This window comes from Halichoerus grypus, chromosome 9 (assembly GCF_964656455.1).
Source record: "Halichoerus grypus chromosome 9, mHalGry1.hap1.1, whole genome shotgun sequence".
NCBI lineage: Eukaryota > Metazoa > Chordata > Mammalia > Carnivora > Phocidae > Halichoerus > Halichoerus grypus.
Genome location: NC_135720.1, coordinates 19,950,203 through 19,969,148, shown reverse-complemented (window position 1 = coordinate 19,969,148; position 18,946 = coordinate 19,950,203). Strand labels below are relative to the sequence as shown.

The 18,946-nt window shown below is 37.0% G+C and overlaps 1 protein-coding gene across 7 annotated transcripts in view; it reads right to left on the bottom strand.

Annotated features, from left to right (window-relative positions):
* Positions 1-269: 269 nt before the first annotated feature.
* Positions 270-18,946, bottom strand: part of SHPRH (SNF2 histone linker PHD RING helicase) — a 93,038-nt gene continuing 74,361 nt past the window's right edge. For 4 of the 7 annotated variants that reach the window (XM_036087725.2, XM_036087721.2, XM_078054611.1 and 1 more), the window contains 5 exons: positions 12,974-13,066; positions 12,183-12,269; positions 11,239-11,417; positions 6,016-6,096; positions 270-4,846 (listed from right to left, as the gene is read on the bottom strand). In XM_036087725.2, coding sequence (XP_035943618.1) covers positions 4,750-4,846; positions 6,016-6,096; positions 11,239-11,417; positions 12,183-12,269; positions 12,974-13,066 — 537 coding nt within the window. In that variant the 3' untranslated portion in view covers positions 270-4,749. Of the gene's footprint in view, positions 4,847-6,015; positions 6,097-11,238; positions 11,418-12,182; positions 12,270-12,973; positions 13,067-18,946 lie in introns of those variants that run through there. The other 3 variants (XM_036087722.2, XM_078054612.1, XR_013441062.1) reach the window with 3 other exon arrangements.

The following is an 18,946-nucleotide window of genomic DNA, read 5'->3' as shown; positions in this document are numbered from 1 at the left end:
ATGAGTACAAATAATCATCCCTTTAAAAGAACTTACTGCATAAATTAGATGTCTGCTTATCTGAGTTGTCCTTAGCAACTTAATAGGAAGATAGAAGTGCTATGTATTTCTTTGTACCATATCATGCTGGTAAGCCATCATGTGATGTGGGAAGCAGGGTAGAATGGTCACCTGCAGAATAAAAGCAGTAACCTGATTATCAATTAGAGACTTAAAAAAAAAAAGTGAGAAGCACTGAGGAAGTTTTAAATAAATACAACATTCCACAATGATGCTTAATAGTTTAATAACTAATCACTGACAAACATTCTGATACAACAAAGCCAGATCAGGCACTAGAATACATTCTCTTCTTAAACATAGGTTTGCATTTACCAAAGACATCTTTTCGTGACAGCCAAAGGAAAATATTTTCAACACAATCAAAAGGCAATAATGCTCTCATCTTAGTCAATGGAAGTTTTTATGAAGAGTCTGAAAAAATAACTGGATGTAGCACTCATTTGATGATAGGAAGCTGGGAAACAGAAGGGGCATAACGTGCCTTTGTAGTTCTGAGTACAGAATTAGGGATGTGGTAAATTTAAACTCAATGGTCTTCAAAGAAACTAAACACAGGTAATCTCCACAGACATACTCTAAATAAATTATTAATAAAGTGAGGAGAAACTAGATTTCTAAGGAAATTTGGGCACAGATACTTGCTCTATAAGGCACTGGAGGGGTCAATAATCAGAATGGTGCTGGGATACAAATCACAGATCTGAAAAGATCTCACACATACAAAATTGGTCCTTGGTATCAGGGGTATGGAGCATAAGTAAGAACAGGTTTCCAGGAGACAAAGATACCAAAGGGCTTTGGAGGAAGACCCTTAAGAAAAGACTGAAGGGATGGGTTATTTGATAGGAAGAAAGAAAAAGTTACTGAACAATTTAATAACAATAGACACCTATACAAAGGATCACACAGATAAAGGAGGCTAAATTTCATTTCTAGTTTGCAAGAAAAAGAAGTTGCAAATATAAGCTGCAGTACAAAGGATTGTTTCAATATAACAAAGGTCAGTTTCAACAAACAAAACAGTCTTAAGTCATTGATCCTAAATAATGAATAGGATCCAAGGGATGGTGTGGGACCTTCAAAGACATGATAGGCGTGTCCCTGAAAGGCTGGCTGAAGGCAAGGGAAGACTTAAGTTCTTGTGTTATTTTCTGTATGTGATACGGTGTGTTCTAGAATTCAGATGCAACACTGCATACCTATCACAAGACTAGGAATTCTCCTTGGATTATCAGTTACCTGCAAACTCCTCCTCTAAAGGAAGGCTTTCAAGTGGTTCATATTCAGCCCTTAATGTGGTAACATTCTTGTGGGCTTCACAATGTAACAGTGCTACACTGAGATCCTCATAAATTTTATAAAATATAGTTAATTGGTTCCACTTTGAAGAAATATTATTAAAGATGACATTTCCTTTACCAGAATAGACAGGCTCAAAGTACATTGCTTACACTGTACTGTTTTAATGGCATTTCATTTTTATATTGGCATGCCAGTTAAAAATTATGAAATGACATGTTATTGGGGGTATTTTATTTAAATTCTAGAAAAACTGAAAGATACTTTTTTAAGTAGGCTCCATGAACAACATGGGGCTCAAACTCACGACCCTAAGATTAGGACTCACATGCTCTACCCACTGAGCCTGCGGTCATTAGCATAGGTGATTTTTGCATTTCAAAAAGTCTATTCTGTAGCTTAATAAACAAAGAATTCAAGCACATTAAATCTTTATTTTTTATTTTTAAAGACTTTATGTATTTGACAGAGAGAGAGATAGCAAGAGCAGGAACACAAGCAGGGGGAGTGGGAGAGGGAGAAGCAGACTTCCTGCTGAGCAGGGAGCCCGATGCAGGGCTCGATCCCAGGACCCGGGGATCATGACCTGAGCCGAAGGCAGACGCTTAATGACTGAGCCACCCAGGCGCCCCTACACTAAATCTTTAATGTACTGTATCTAGTAAATGAGAGCAGAATATTCAGAAGATTTATTTGTTCCTTTGTCCACTTGAAAGGGCAGCTTAAGTTGATGACTAATTAATCATGCATTGCTCAATTCCATTCCTAAATATTTTGATGAGTACTGTGAGTTTGATAATTATTCGTAAAGCATTTGTGGTTACATGTTCAATTATCAAATGTCGATCGTTTTTAGTTTATTGTTATTGACATGAAAAGAAGGAATCCTTAAAAAACCAAACACATGGATCATTCTGCAGCAATCACATACCAAGAGAAAAGCTGAAGCTGCAATAAACAGGGAAGCTATCTGGGTTTGACGCAAAGGATTATGGAATTCGGCACATGTGTTTTACATTGTATATACCCCATCTTTTCAGTCCTAATAAGCTCACTTAGATTCACTTAACAGAGAATGCTTCCCCAGAGCCAAACACATTTAAGCTCTTTAAGGATTGGCACGATCTCGTTTTTTCTCACAGGTTCATTAGTACAGCACCTACTTCGGAACAACTATTTGTGAGCACAATGATAGTTCAGAAAATATAAAATGATGGAAGAAGGAAACAAGAAAGTCCTTTATTTGCAGCCAAGAAGATGTGAGGATTAGACCTGTATTTGTTTTGAACAACTGTCTGGAAGAACTGCTACAACTGTTTTGAAGAAATAATAAATGTCTATAAAATACAGAATTCTATAGTATAAACAATTTTGACACCTTTTGTTGAGAGACCAAAACAAAAAACAAGAAAATATACTGTATGTCATATGGCTCAGAAATTAATAAATCCCCAAATTTCAATTTCCACTAAAATATTTATTTAATTAATGATATCTTACAGAAATAAATAAGAACAGTTTTTCTCTAATACAGATAGGTATACATATATATATATATGTGTATATATATATATATATAGTTTTTCCTTTTTTACAAAATCGAAGCATATCAAATTGTATTCCCTAAAACTTTAGCTCAAAAAGGAATACTAGGAAACAAACAAAAATACTGAAATATGCTCATCATTAAATTATAACCACGGGCCTTCTGAATCTCATCAGCATGACATAAGATTTAGAGAAAGACCATGAGATTGGGAGTCAGGGGACCTGGGCTCCATTGTTTCCTTGCTACGTGTCACAAACACAGTTCTCTGTATTTCTGAACCTTGGTTCTCTAACTTTTGAACAGGAATGATATTAGTTATATCAACTTCATAGGACTGTTGGGCAAATTAAAGCTAAATGTGAATGTACAGGAAAGCTCTTTATAATATGTAAAGAGCTACAAAAATAATAGTTTTGTTTAATTTCATATAAAAGAATCAATGCATATCTTCCTCCAACTGAAGAATAAGCACCAAAAATGTGTGTGTGTTTTCTTCAGTTGAATTATGTCACCCTATAGGCCTAGAATAAGAAAATGCACCTTAACTAAGCACCAAAGCTTCTTGGACAAATGTGATAGAAGGGATATTTCTATTACAGTTTTCTGGGCAGCTAAGTAGGAGCTAATGAGTCCTGAGGGTCATTTAAAACTCTGAAGGCTCAAAGAAAACAAAACAAGAACATTTGTATTACATCAAATGGCTAGGATAAAACAAGCTACTCCTTATTTAGTGATTTCAAAGTCCATTAATTCTTCACAGAAGAAGAAACACTCAGTTGTTACCGGTTGCAATTATTTGCTTATGTAAATACGACATTCTCTTGTTCCAAAGATCAAATACTAGTCCTTGAGAGAAGTCCTAGTGAAATAAAATAACAAATTATCACAAATTTAGATACTAGTGGTTAAAAGTCTAGTTTCCGAAGAACACGGGAAAGTAAAAGAATCCAAGACATCAGTATAATAATGATTAAAAAAAAAAAAAAGCAAAACCCTGTCATACCTGCGTGTTATAATGATTAAGAACTAAAATTATAAAAATTGCAATATTTACAGATACATCAATCTTAAAATATGTAAAAACAATAAGGAAAATTAAAAGTAGAGAAAGCAGTTTAGATAATTCTATGATAAACATGGATACACTTAAAATGCTATTTAAAGTTCACTGCTTACACTGACATTACTTAAACACATCATAGAAATAAGAAAAGTGTTCAATGTTTCAATTTTTAATACCAACATACAGAGAAAATAAATACTTGTCTAATATTAACTTATTATTAGGAATTGTATTACTGTAAAGTTACTATGCATGGAGTTATAGTCTAAAGCTACTCAAATAACTAGGAGTTAATATAATTCACCATCTACTTAAAATATTACTACCAAGGTATTGGTGAATCATGTGCTAAAGAAACTGAAGGCCCTTCCAAAACTGAGTTTAAGTGGGTCAAATATACTAGGTGGTATGAAACTAGACCAGTTTACTCTCTCCCTTACTTACTTCATCTCTTTTTAAGACTGATCTTATCAAAAGAAAAGTACACATTACCTCTCTTAATTCCCTTGCCTCATCAGATATAGATATTCTTTGGGACAAAAATAAATGTTCTATTAGGAGTGTAAAATTAAAAATCTTTATAGATCTTTTGGAAACAAGATAATTGGAAAGAACTCAGTAACTACTAGGATGCCATACAACTTAAAAAAAGAAAGAAATTCATTCAATGAAGAACAGTATTTACTGACATCTACTGGATTTTTTACTTATAACTTTACTCTATAAGCTATGAAAAATTTAAATACATTAAAGTCTGGATTGAACCAAGTGTACTTCATTCAAGTTCTTCGGTTTCTTTGGTAAACAGGTCTGCCAGATCAGCCAAGGTTAAGACGGAGGCCTCTGGATGCTTCACCGATGAGCTCGTGTGACTGTAGGATTTTCCAAGTGAGTAGAGTCAGAAATAATAAATGATTACATTTGTGTTATATTTTGCTCTTGTCCTATAATAATATTAAGACATAATGATATAAGAATATTCTTATAAAAACATATTTCCTCATCAGTGTTTGTAAGTGAGCCACAAGAACTTCCAAGAACAAAGTCAGTGATAGGATCATTGTTAGATCTCGTCAAAATTAGTGAAGACTTCTGTATAACACTTTTAGGCTTTGTTATAAAATGTCTTTTCTCTCCACAATTCCTAAAACAAAGAAACAAAACCCATGCCAACTACTGCTAAGGCTCTCACCTTAGAATTTCTTACTTCCCAAAGTTAGTGTATTTCAAGAGAATTTCAATAGCTCTTCTAAATGCTATTTTATTTAAGCAGTGTAACTATAATCGCTGAATCCTGTTACACATGGAAACAACATCAACAATAAGAAACCTTGATGTCTGATGAAAATGGCTTTCATGGTAGACTCTTTCCTTCCCATAAACCACCAATGGAAGGAGATTTCTGGTTTCAAACTGTGTCTTTGCTATGCACAGGGCCTCTGCAGAGACATCCCCCCAAGGCAATCATTCCTCCATATCTGCCAACCATACCTATCTCGTAAGGATGTAGTAAAGCATTGGTTTATGTTTTCAAAATGACTTGGAAGAAAATTACGGAATAAATATTAGAAAGTTTTATAATTCTAAAGTTAAGTTTTTAAAATTAAGGCTACTCTGGTCTCTCTGCTTCTGTTCTGCCTTTGGAACAAATATCAAAATCACCAGCTGAGTTTTAAGTCCAGATCTTCCTATGTGCATGTGACTAACATGTGTGATGTATAAAGCAACACTGTAAGTTTCCTTTTACAGATATCAGACTAAGGCTTTTAGGATGGGCATAAAGATAGATTTCTTTAAAAAGTAATCCAATATGGCAAAGAAATGTAGGGCAGTTTAAATATTTTTAAACTTTACAAACGCTATTAATAAATGAAATCAAATATAGGATGTCTAGAGCATTAACTGGGAAATTTTAGATAGGTAAAATGTCCTATCTTGCTTTTAAAAAGTATCTGGTCATCTAAGTGAAGAAGTCCCAAACACATGCATAACCTTATATAAACAGGAAACACCCATCGGCTTGTAGGAGATTGTTACCTACCTCTTCTCAGCAGTTTTCAGCATTGCTTGCATTCTTTCTTCTATCGTTGCCTTAATTAAGAATCTGTGTACAATAGTAGGTCTAGAAGGTACATAATAATGATAAGTTTAAAAACATCTAAAACCAATGAGAACAAATAAGACCTCACATATTATACGCTATATTCATCAGTCACGTGGCACCCGCTGTGGCCGATACTGATCAAGGAGCTGGGAGGGGGGCGGTCAGCAGTGAATAAAACAAACTAGTTTTCATGAACTAACATTCTAATGAGGGGAGACACAATAAACACATAAACTGGATGGTACAGATAACGCCACAAGGAAGCTAACATCTGAGTTGAAACATGACTGATGGGAATGAGGCTGCTAAGCCAAGAAGCAGAAAGAGCATCCAAACAGAAGCGACAATAAATAAATGCAAGCTCTTGGGAAGAGAACATGCTCGGAACAAGCTTAAAATGTTCGAAGGGCAGAAAGAAGCCTCGCATGGCAGAAGTGTGTTGTAACGGAGGGGTAGAGAGTAGAAGTGAGACTGGAGAGTGGGCAGGGAGCAGATCACGTAGGGTCTGGAGGGATATGGCAGGAATCTGGATTTTATCGTGGTACTGAGGGGAAGCCATCTGTGGGTTTTATGTGTGATTTGACTTAATACTGGATTATACTTTAGACATCCCTTTGGCTGCTGCGTGGGGGATGGACTGTTAGGTAGCAAAAGTGAAGGCCAAGAAGCCAGTTAAGGAGTTCCGTAGGAGTCCAGGTAAGAGGGTGGGCTGTGCTCTGGTTTTATCAGTGGAAACAGTAAGTAGCAGACGGTGTGGAATATCTTTGGCAGGTAGAGTTGGCAAGACTTCAGTGATGGTTTGGATGTGTGGCACGAAGAGAGGAAGTAGGGAAAAGTCCTGGATTTATGGTCTGAGAAACTACAGATGAGAGAGTCAGATTATAACATGCGGAGGGTGGGGGTGGGTGGGAGTGCAGTAGGAATACACTTTCTTTTACCATGTTAAACCTGAGTTTTCCATTATCTAGGTATCCAAGGGGAGGTGGAATCCAGATATGTGTGAAGCAACAGAACTGGGTATGTGAGTCTGAGACAGGAGCTGAAGGGGCATGTCTGGACTGGGGATGTATGTCTGAGAGTCATCCACATATAAATGCTACTTAAAGCTCTGGGACTGGATAAGCTCATCTAGGAAGTGTAGGTGAGTACAAAACCCTCAGGGACCACTGGCAAGAAGTCAGTCAATAACATGAAGCTCATTTCAGTGGCACAGTGAGGACAAAAACCCAACCAGGAAGGCTGAGGGGGAGGGGGAAGGACGTGAGGGTGGAGGTGGAACGGAGGGGGGTTTCTAAAGACAGATGATATGAAGCCATACTTATGTGGTCATGTCTTACAAGAGCAATGTCCTTGAGAAGGGATGGGACCCATGACAAGTGGAATGGCTGGCTTTTGAAAGAAAAGGGACACTTCTCCCACTGTAATAAAAGGGAAGGAACATACTGTGCCTTCCTGCTTATTGCTACAGAGGAAATATCCGTACCCCTTCCTACAAGCAAGGCTTGCACTCGAGCATTATTCTGGCACTCTCTCCTCTCTCTTGCTTCACTAGTCCTCCGTTTCTAATGAATCACTCCATTATTTCTCCCACATGAAAGGAAACAACAACAATAACAAAACCTCTTCATCTCATGCTCTTCCTTTTCTCTGCTCTTTGCGGCAAAATTGCTCAAAATCCGAGTCCTACCAGCGATGCAGAGGCAGCAGAGCACTGTGCTTAAAAGGAGGGGCTGGGGAGGCAGAGCAGCTGTGTTTGAAACCCGCCACCACTTCTGCTAGCTATGTGACCCTGGACAAGTTACTTAACCCCTCTCTGTTAGATAAGTGTTTATTAATAAATAAATAAAACCCTATTCTCTCTTATAGTCAAATCACTACCAAAACTGGTTTCGATTTCCATGCTGCTAAATCTAAGGGTTAATTCTCAATCTTTATCTTACTTGACATTTTAACAGTACATGAAATATAGTTGGTCATATCCTTCTTGAATTACATTTCTTTACTTGACTCCCAGGAACCTCTTTCTTCTGGTTTTCTTCCCAACTCATTGTTTGATCTTTATCTGTTACCTTGGCTGGTTCCTTCTCTTCTCCCACAGCCCTTAACTTTGATGTGCTCTGGAGTCCAGTCTTTGGTCCTCTTCTCTACCCACACCTATTCCCTAGGTCATCTCACTCAGTCCTGTGACTTAAAAATACCATTTTCATGCTGTTGATTTTCAAATGTATCTCTAGCACAGACTTCTCCTGAACTCGAGACTTATATATCCAATTACAGAATAGCTATCTCCATTTGTCTAATAAATATCAGATAAACATCTCAAATTTCTATTTAAAATAAGTTTCTGTTTTCCCCTCACCAAACCTGCTCTACCCTGTAGTCTTCCCCACCTCAGCTGAAGGCTACTTCATCCTTTCAGTTGTCTAGGTCAAAAAACCACGGCATTGACCCTGACTTGCTCACATCCCATGTCCAGTCTGTCCACAATAACTATTGGTTCTACCCTTAAAATATGCTGACCACTTCTCACCATTTCCACTGTTGCTACCATGGTCCAGGTCACCTTTAACTCTTACCAGGACTACACAACAGCCTCCTAACTGTTCTCCCTGCTTCTACTCCCCTGGTCTTGAACAGAACACTCAGAATGAGTCTCTCAAAACTTAAGTTAGGACTTGTTGCTTCTCCGCTCAAAGCCTTCTGTTGGCTCCCTATCTCATACACAGTGAAAGCAAGGTCCTCATGGTGACCTCCTAGGCCCTATAAAAGCCCCTCTCCTACTGGCAACTCTGGCTTCTTGCTATTTCTCAAACATACCAGGTATACTCCTGACAGGGTCTTTGCACTGAGTGTGCTGTCTGCTTGAGTATTATTCCCCATGACGTGTGCACGGCTTTCTCATCTCTTTCAAGTCTTTGTTCAGATGTTAACTTCCCCATAAAAATCTTGCATGCTGGGTGGCTCAGTGGGTTAAGCTTCTGACTCTTAATTTTGGCTCAGGTCATGGTGGAGCCCCGCGTTGGGCTCCATGGAGCCTGCTGAAGATTCTCCCTCTCCCTCTGCTCCCAACCCCGCTTTCTCTCCCCCTCAAAAAAAAAAAAAAAAATCTTTCATGCTATCCTGCTCAGTCAAATGTACTTTTTTTTTTTTTTTTAAAAGAGAGATCAAGACCTGAGCTGAGATCAAGAGTCAGACATTTAACCAACTGGGCCACTCAGGGGCCCCTAGCCAAATGCACTCTTAATCCTCCTTACCCTGCTCTACTTTTCCAGCTCCTAACATAGCATATATTTCACTTATGTTATTGTTTACCATCTGTCTCTACCAACTGTCGTAACTAGAATTTAGGTTCCATGAGGGCATCTCAGAAGGTGTTCAATAAAAATTTACTGAATGATGTGGGTATTGATGCAGGAAGACTGTTCAAGCTGGTGATAAAAAGATGAGATGCTTCAAATCGGACGTCATCTGTTTTCTACGTATGAGGCAAGACTGTCATCGGTGGGGCAGTGGTTACAGAAGACTTTTAAGACAGTCTCTTCAGAAAGTGGAAAAATCTATCTACTAGAGAAGCATAGTAGGACTGTCAGGTAGTGTTGAATGGCCTTCTTAGACTGTGGTCTTACATCTGAGTTGAATCCAGTCTATGCTTTGGAAAACACTGATAAGAAAGCAATGTTTAAAAATACAAGAAAAAAACAAAACAAAACAAAAACCCCAAAACACCAACCAAATAAGATAAAGCTGCATTTTAAATGACACTTGATAGTACTTAGAACAAGAGTGCATTTATTACAGTTATGTTACTTTGCCATATTTTACTACAGGTTTGTTTGATGAACATGTCTCTTTTCTGCTGAAAATTAAAGTCCTCATTTGTTCTCTTGGCAATTGCTTACAGAGCAATCCCAGTTTTTTTTTTTTTTTTTTTTTTTTTAAAGATTTATTTATTTATTTATTTATTTGACAGAGAGAGACACAGCGAGAGAGGGAACACAAGCAGGGGGAGTGGGAGAGGGAGAAGCAGGCTTCCCGCGGAGCAGGGAGCCCGACGTGGGGCTCGATCCCAGGACCCTGGGATCATGACCTGAGCCGAAGGCAGACGCTTAACGACTGAGCCACCCAGGCGCCCACAATCCCAGTTTTTTGAGTATGTCATATAAGATGGCATTTCCTGTCACTCCTCTCCACATACTCTATACCCCAGCAATTCCAAACTCCTTCTAGTCCCTGGAAATATCATGGTGTTTATCTCTTGTGTTCCTGTACATGCAACTCTCTTTGGCTGTGTGAGTACCCTTTTTCAGCCCAGCTTTGAAATAATCAGTCCTTCAAGACTCAACCTAATGAAGCCTTCCCTGACTCTCTAGGCACAACCAATCACTCCCTTCTTTATTACCATAGTACTTCTATTTTTTCACACTCTACTGCAATATTTCTTGTACTACACAGTGACCTCCTTGGGGGAGCAGATTATGTCTTACTCAATTTGAGTCTTCAGTATCTAGTGTAACGAGTGACAAATAGTTGCCACTCAATATTTATTTAATGAGAACTCAGTGTGCATTTTTTTAAATATTCAAGGCAGCTAACATCTAGGAGGTAATACATCTGAGAGGTCTTATGAAGGATAACTGTCTATTCTGATATTTGAATAAAAGTAGTAGATATTACACAATACACACCACTAGGTTTGGGCCCAGTATTAGGCTGGGCCTAAACTAAATCTAATTACCTCTTAGAATAGACCCAAGGGACTGTCTTTTTCTAAGGGGAAGAATTTAAAAAGGAGTCATGAATGAGTTATGCCTTCTTTTAAATACAGGCTACTTTAGACAATCAAAAATCAATTCTTCTCAAAGTCATGATGGATGCCTTCAACTCTGCAGCTATCTTAAATATTTTAAGAAACTGTTTTGGTGAAGTGATCAGGGTAGACTGAAGGAGGGAAGACAAAAATCTGGGAGAATTCGGGGATTTGCTGTTTGGAGGAGGGAGAGTTGGAAATCTCAAAATGTCTTTTGGTCATATACTTGAAAATTTAATAAATAAGTGATTAAAAATGAATAGGTTATAATGAACATAAATGAAGAGTTTAAATACCGACTTGTATCTTAGAAACTTGAAGCAAATGTAACTGATGCTAATTTTAGTCCTTACTTTGTTTGTCCAATTCGGTGCACCCTTCCAATGGCCTGAAGCTCATGGGCGGGGTTCAATATGGGCTCCACCAAGAGAACATGAGTTGCTTCAATGATAGTTAATCCATTAGAACCAGTGTGCAGGGGCAGCAGCAGAATATTGATTTGAGGATCATGTTTAAATGCTGAAAGGTTCTCCTAAGAAAAGAAAGGTACATTTAAATTTTAGTTGGATCACTTAAAAATAAGAGCAGTATATTGTAGTTCATATTAAGAAGCCTAATAGAATCCAGGTCATTGTGAAATGTAACAATTAAGACAATAAAATGTAAAATCACCAATTTTAGAAAATGTAAACTTGTTGCCTGACTTCATGAGGAGAAGTGTCACATAAACTCTCTTGTTTTTTTCTGATACAGTGGAAGTACAAGATACATGTGCGTGATGTATGCAAATTAAACTACATGAGCTTGGAGAAAAGAGAGAGAGAATGAGAAAGAGTGTGTCAGAGTGAGGAGGAGATCAGAGACATGAATCTGCTACGTTTTCACTTGGTCTTCTTTCTGGTTTTGTCTCTTAGGGTGTGCGTCTGTTGTTGTGCTGAGTGTAGCATAAGGAATTTGACCATATGGAGTTTTGCCTGGCAGTGTCTTGAGGACCTAATCCCAGCATGAGGGCCCTGTCCATTCAACAGGTGTATCATAGGCCATCTTTTCCTCTAGAGAAGCAAACAACCTCAAGTCAGAAGATCTTTAAAAAAAATGACCTTGCTATGGGTATAAATGGATAGAAAATAATTACAGTTTCGCTACTTTGCTTTTGATGATAATTTTATAATGAATCAATAACTGAAACCCTTACACAAGACAATAAATGCAAGTAAGCTATGAATAGCAGTTTCAATTTGCAACTAAATCCAACCGCTGCCCCGCCCCAAAAGCAAGAAAAATCTTCTTGACATACCTGAAATGTCTTAACACGACTGATCTGAGCAAATTCCATGTTGTTGTCAGTGAGGGCTTTTGAAATAATATCTAATACATCTTGCCACTAGAACACATAAAACAATAAGAAAACAAATATTTACATATAGCTTTCATATAAAAAGGAGTTGAAAAGGGACTAAATCTAAATAACTTTGTACCTCAGAATTAAGAAAATATAAAAACAAACCTTCAAATGTGGTTCCATCAATATTATTTCATACTACCAAATTGGAAGTGGTCCCCCTCCCCCGTTTGTTTTAAATCACATGCTGGTTAAAGACAGGGTAAAAGACATGGTTGTCTTTGGGAACTGAATTAAGATAAACATAAGTAATAGAAAATAAATAATGGAGTGCTTAATGGATATAGTTGCTTACCTTTTAAAAATAAAAACTAGAATTTTTACTCAGTATTTTATTCAGTGGGTTACTTTAACTTTCTTTTTCTCAAATGACCAATTTCACTTGTGAAATGAGACTTCCAAGGTTATAGATTCTAATTTTTAACATATTAATATTAGAAATTCCCCATAAAACATATTAACAGGAAATGTAGCTATAGAAATTGCCTTGTAAAACACCACCAAATTTCTCTAAAAATAATTCTATCCTATGGACAGAAAAAAAAAAACGAACATGGGAAATCTAGCAGTAATTCTAAATCTCAACTATATTAGGGTGAACATTAAACATGAGTTCTCAGATATAAACTGATTAGAGACAGAAAGCCAGAGTGAGCTAAGACTCAGGATGAAAACGTTGACTGTACCGTTGAGAAGACGAGTGCTTTAGCGCCTGGGTCTCTAAGGTGGATTCTCATCAGAGTTCTGACCACAGCTTCCACTTTTGTAGAATGGCTGCCCTTTGAACACAAACAAGAAGACACATCACTACCAAATAAAATCTAGTTTATAGTGGAAAGGAAAACCAATATAAACCACTTGTATTACCAGAACTACATGTGCATCAAAACAAACTATCAGGTGAGTATGTGTGTACTCTTTAATTTGCTGGAAATTTTCTTTAGCCTCAAACTATAGAAGCTATAGAACTTACACACCAGGAAAACTGAATATGAAACATATTAGAAAGTCATACAGTGCTATGATCCCGAAGAGAAGATTTTTAGGTTAAAGTGGTTAGGATTTGTAGTTATAAGATTTTGTTATTTTAGATAAGCACAATTTATACTAAAAACACTCTTCACTTCAGATATCAGGGCATTAGAAATGTTAAGAATACAATGAATCAAAATTCCAAAATTCCAATGTAAGCAAACTGAAGGATCCAACCCAGCAAGGATCCTTTCCTGCAAGGGAATTACAAAGGATAGTGACAGAGGTACAAATGACATCCACTTGGACAGCAGCAGATTTCTACAAAGCTAGATAAACACTCAGTGAGTGGTTTTTGCATTTTCCATAATCATTTCCATCATAAGAGTATGAAAAGGAAAAAAAAAAATGAAGAAATAACAAAATGAGGAAATGAGCGAATGTTTTTGTAGCCTTCGTTGAAAATTTTCCTCCTGGAATGTTCTGGAAGATGGCATGACATGAAGATATTAAGGGCATGGGATTTTGAGAAAAATCTAAATTCAAAATTGACCAGCCAGTTCTGTATTTTGCAAACTAACCTTTCCAAGGCTTAGCTGCCTCATCTGCCAAATAGGGAGGATAATTCTATTTCCAAAGATTGCTGTGATGGTTAAATGAGAAATACATGTATAGCATTTTTTTTTATTTTATTGAATTTTAAAAAATTTTTTATTGTTATTAATCACCATACATTACATCATTAGTTTTTGATGTAGTGTTCCATGATTCATTGTTTGTGCATAACACCCAGTGCTCCATGCAGAACGTGCCCTCTTTAATACCCATCACCAGGCTAACCCATCCCCCGCCCCCTCCCCTCTAGAACCCTCAGTTTGTTTCTCAGAGTCCATAGTCTCTCATGGTTCGTCTCCCCCTCCGATTTCGCCCCCTTCATTCTTCCCCTCCTGCTATCTTCTTCTTCTTTTTTTTTTCTTAACATATATTGCATTATTTGTTTCAGAGGTACAGATCTGTGATTCAACAGTCTTGCACAATTCATGTATAGCATTTAACTCAACACTTGGCAGAGTAGATACTCAGCAACTTATTATCTTTCTAAGACATTAAATACAAGCACAGATAATGACACAGATAATCTCACAAGGGGGGCAGATCTAACCAAAAAGAAGTAAAAATATTCTCACAGCAGCATTACTCTTCTCCTCAAACCGACTCCTCGCACCACTTTTACACAGAGACATCAAAGGTAAAATATGTAAATGAAACAAGAAAGGAATATCAACTTTAAGTTAGCAAGACAGAATTATGGAAGAAGTTTTAAAACCCTAATACTAAAATCCTGAGTCTACATAATTATTTCTCTGGTATGCAGATTGCCAATTATACTTGAAAGGTTAAAAAATATAAAGGATCTGTTTCAGTCTAAAAAGTGTCTTAAATAGAGCAAAATTATCTCAAATGAGAGAAAGCAGGAAATCAGCATGAAATATTGTTTAATGAGTTTAGATAGAAACATTCATATCCCTTGCAAGGTCTCATTTTCAAAAATATTTTCAAATGAAATACCATAATAACTATACAACCTTCCATCTATTAAGCTGCTTCTTATGAAAAGTTCAAAAGAAAACATAGTAATAATAACCTTTTATAAGCAACATTCCAAACTAGAGTGCTAACTCTGGGAAGAAAAAGACCAGAACATTCGCTTTTATCAAAGTTTGGACAGTTCAGTGGTAGCTTTCAATGATCCCTTGCAAATGTCACAGCTTGGAACCATTTGGTCCTAGTCCAGTTACTGCCACTATGAAAGAATAATAATAATAAGTGTAGAAATCCAAAGCTCTGCTTGGCATAAAGCTACACGGGGGGGTGAGACTACCTTAATACCCCTTTTCTTCCACTTGGGCAGAAGTGGTTACTGAGAATGAGAACAATGGATGGACTTCTTAGTGGGTGGCCGTGTATATTGGCAGGTCTTGGTTTGAGCATGCATGCTCTGCATAATTTTAAAAAACAAATCCAATAAATGCAAAATCCTTATGTTAGGCCACTGTGTTTAGGTAAGTTTCTGTCAAGACAAAAGATTTCCTATTTTAGACTACTTGAAGACATTTTTTTTTTTTTAAAGATTTTATTTATTTATTTGACATAGAGAGAGAGACAGCTAGAGAGGGAACACAAACAGGGGGAGTGGGAGAGGGAGAAGCAGACTCCTGGCTGAGCAGGGAGCCCGATGCAGGGCTCGATCCCAGGACCCTGGGATCATGACCTGAGCCGAAGGCAGACGCTTAACGACTGAGCCACCCAGGCGCCCCTACTTGAAGACATTTAAATTATCATAAACTGTCATTAAAAATGTTGCCTCCCAGTTACAAGAGGATATACTGAATTTATTTTATTTTATTAAAGATTTATTTATTTATTTGAGAGCGAGCGAGCATGTGCATGTATGTGTGTGTGTGTGGGGGGGTGGGCAGAAGGAGATGGGGAGAGAGAGTCTTAAGCAGACTCTGCGTTGAACACGGAGCCATACACCGGCCTCGATCCCATGACCCCGGAGATCATGACCTGAGCTGAAACCAAGAGTTGAATGCTCAACCGATTGTGCTACCCAGGGCGCCCCCGTTGAGTTTATTTTAATAACAATTCCTAATTTGTTGCTAAATGGAAAGAAAATGCTATGTACAATGAAGGATTACTGACCTTTAAAAAGTTAACATAGAAAAGCACTAAACTATAGGAGAAAAACTGAATAGAAGTTAGATAAGGATCTGGTTTCTGTCTTATTTACTGTATCTATCACAAGCACTTTTTGGATAACTTTAAAAAAATTACATAAAAGCAAAATATGCTTACTGGACAACTAAGCTAACAGAAATATACAGAATTAAAGAAGCTAAATCTTTTCTTAAAGCCCTACCCTCTCAAAACACCACTAAGAATTGGCATTTATCCTGTTAGACCCCCTTAAGCATTTTAGAAGCTTATATAAAAATGAATACATACTCAACAAATATTTGTAAACATGTTTTATAAAATGGCCTTTTCATTTAACACTGTATCTTAGCAATCTATTCATGTAGGATTTTTACTTTACTTGACCTCAACAGTTGTACATTTAGGGTAGAACAATTTATTAAATATTTGCTTATTAATATACATTTAGATTTTTGCATTCTTTATTGCTATTATAAACAATACTTCAGTGATACTTGTTCTTATAGCTTTGGATGCATGTGAAAATATTTTTATTGGATGGGCACATCAAAGTGGAATTATTGGTCAAAGACTCAAAAAAGTTAGTAGATACTTGGATTTTGGTGGATCAAATTGCCATCTAAAAATGCTGGAACTCGGGAGTCCCGGGATCCAGCCCCATGATGGCTCCCTGCTCTGCGGGGAGTCTGCTTCTCCCTCTCACTTTGCCCATCCCCCTGCTCCTTCTCTCTCTCTCTAATAAATAAATGAAATCTTTAAAAAAAATGCTGGAACTTTTAACTACCAATGGTTAAAAATGTCTCTTTCTTTGCACAGTTGTTAAAATTTAAATTTTTGCCAGTCTGATAGGTGAAATTTTCATTTCAAATGTAGACTAAATGAAAATTTAGTCTACATTTTCCTGAGACTGAATTTGAATATCATTAACTGGCCATTTAGAATTCTTCTTCTGGGAACTGTATTCATATCCTTTGCCAATTAAAGAAGAAAAAAACCTAAGTCTTCATTTCTTACTGATTTATAGGATCTCTCATATACTGTATATGTTAAATTTATGTTGTCAATATTTTCCTACCTCTCTGTACGTGGTTCACAGTTGTGTTAAATGCAATAATGTAAGCAAAAGTGCTTTATTAATACACATTAGTTACAGTAACTCACAAATGTTTGATGAATGACAACTGGATTTAAAAATTAAGTATTCTTGGGGTGCCTGGGTGGCTCAGTCATTAAGCATCTGCCTTCGGCTCAGGACATGATCTCAGGGTCCTGGCATTGAGCCCCACCATCGGGCTCCGGCTCCCTGCTCAGCAGGAAGCCTGCTTCTCCCTCTCCCACTCCCCCTCCTTGTGTTCCCTCTCTCGCTGTGTCTCTGTCAAATAAATAAATAAAATCTTAAAAAAAAAATTAAATATTCTTTGATCTTACTCTTTTATTAGATTTTTTCTGTGCTTGACATTTAACTAGTCTTTCATAAGGGAAAGGTAAGAGATTTTTTTTTTGAAGAGCAGCTTTTCCCTCAACTAATTGTTTTGCCATGGTTTTATCATTTTTCATTTTTTATTTAAGTAGGCTCCATGCCCAATGTGGAGCTTGATCTCACAACCCTGAGCCTAAATCAAGTCAGATGCTTAACCAACTGAGGCACCCAGGCGCCCAAACCCAATGGGCTTTTATCTTTAATCTTTAGAAACCTAGATTCCCACCACATTATGCCCTCATTCATGAACTTTTTTTCTCTTTCTTGCTTGTGCTTTTTACTTCCAAATGAAAAAGCAAGAGTTCCAAAATAATACTGAAAAGACTATGGTTGGTCTTACAGCAGAGTCAATGAAAGTGAACAAAGAGAAAGGGCAGACTTTCTTCTGCATTTTCCTCATCATTCAAGTCCCCCCAACATTTCAAGTAAATTCATATTTGATTATTCAAATCATTCATTTATTCAACAAAAATGCCAAGAACTATATTAGGCACTAGACATACAAAGATCAAAAGATACACTCCCTTACTCCCCAAAACATACAGTCTAATGCATGTTGCAGAATATAAAAAATAACAAAAAAGATGGTTTAAACTGCTGGTTTGGCCTGGATGCAATTTAAGTGAATGTTTTATTATACCATCTTAATGAGTACTATACACATTCCACTGCTCTTTTTAATGTTTTTATCTCAAATGCATAAATGAAATTTGGCTCAAATCTGTCAGTTTCTGAGAATACTATTCAATGTGACCACTGCTACAGAAAATAAGTAGTTTGTTAAAAAAAGGTTAAAACATGAAAAAGGGGATGGGTTACATACAGGCAAGGCTGGAGGAGATCACAGAAGAGGCACAAGAGATTAGGATGAGGAACTGTGCAACAGAATCTATCACTATGCAAGGTGTTAACAAAGTAACAAAGTATGAATACTTTTAAGACAGGTAAACTGGTAGCCTCAGTCCAACTTAGCTTATTTTTTTAGCTGTATCAGTAAACATACAGATGCAAAGTTAAGTTAGAATGATATGTATTCGTGAGGAAGGTACATGGGAACAGAAATCCCACAAAACTGCTAGATCACTTCTTAATATATTATGATGATAAAGTTGTATTTAATTATAAGCACCTTCGTCCTCTTCTGAAATTCTTGTCCCTTTCCTCATTTCCATCCTTGAGAATCTCTTTGGTTTTTCAAGATATATATCCATCAACCCTGATTTCGTGATCAATGCTTGGCTTTTCTTCATGTTTCTGAAATATCAATGATGAAGACCCAGCTTTGGAGTAAAGACACATTATCTGTCCTCTGCCCTCCACTGACCGTATCTTCATGGTTGTTCTCCCTAAGGCACTACTTCTAAGGTCAACTGGAGAATCAGGATGGGAGACATACAAAGTGTTACCAGTCAGATCAAATCAGTACCTCTCCTGGTATTCCCCTCATGAGGTAAGCAGTCAAGAGTATTATAACAGTTAACGAAGA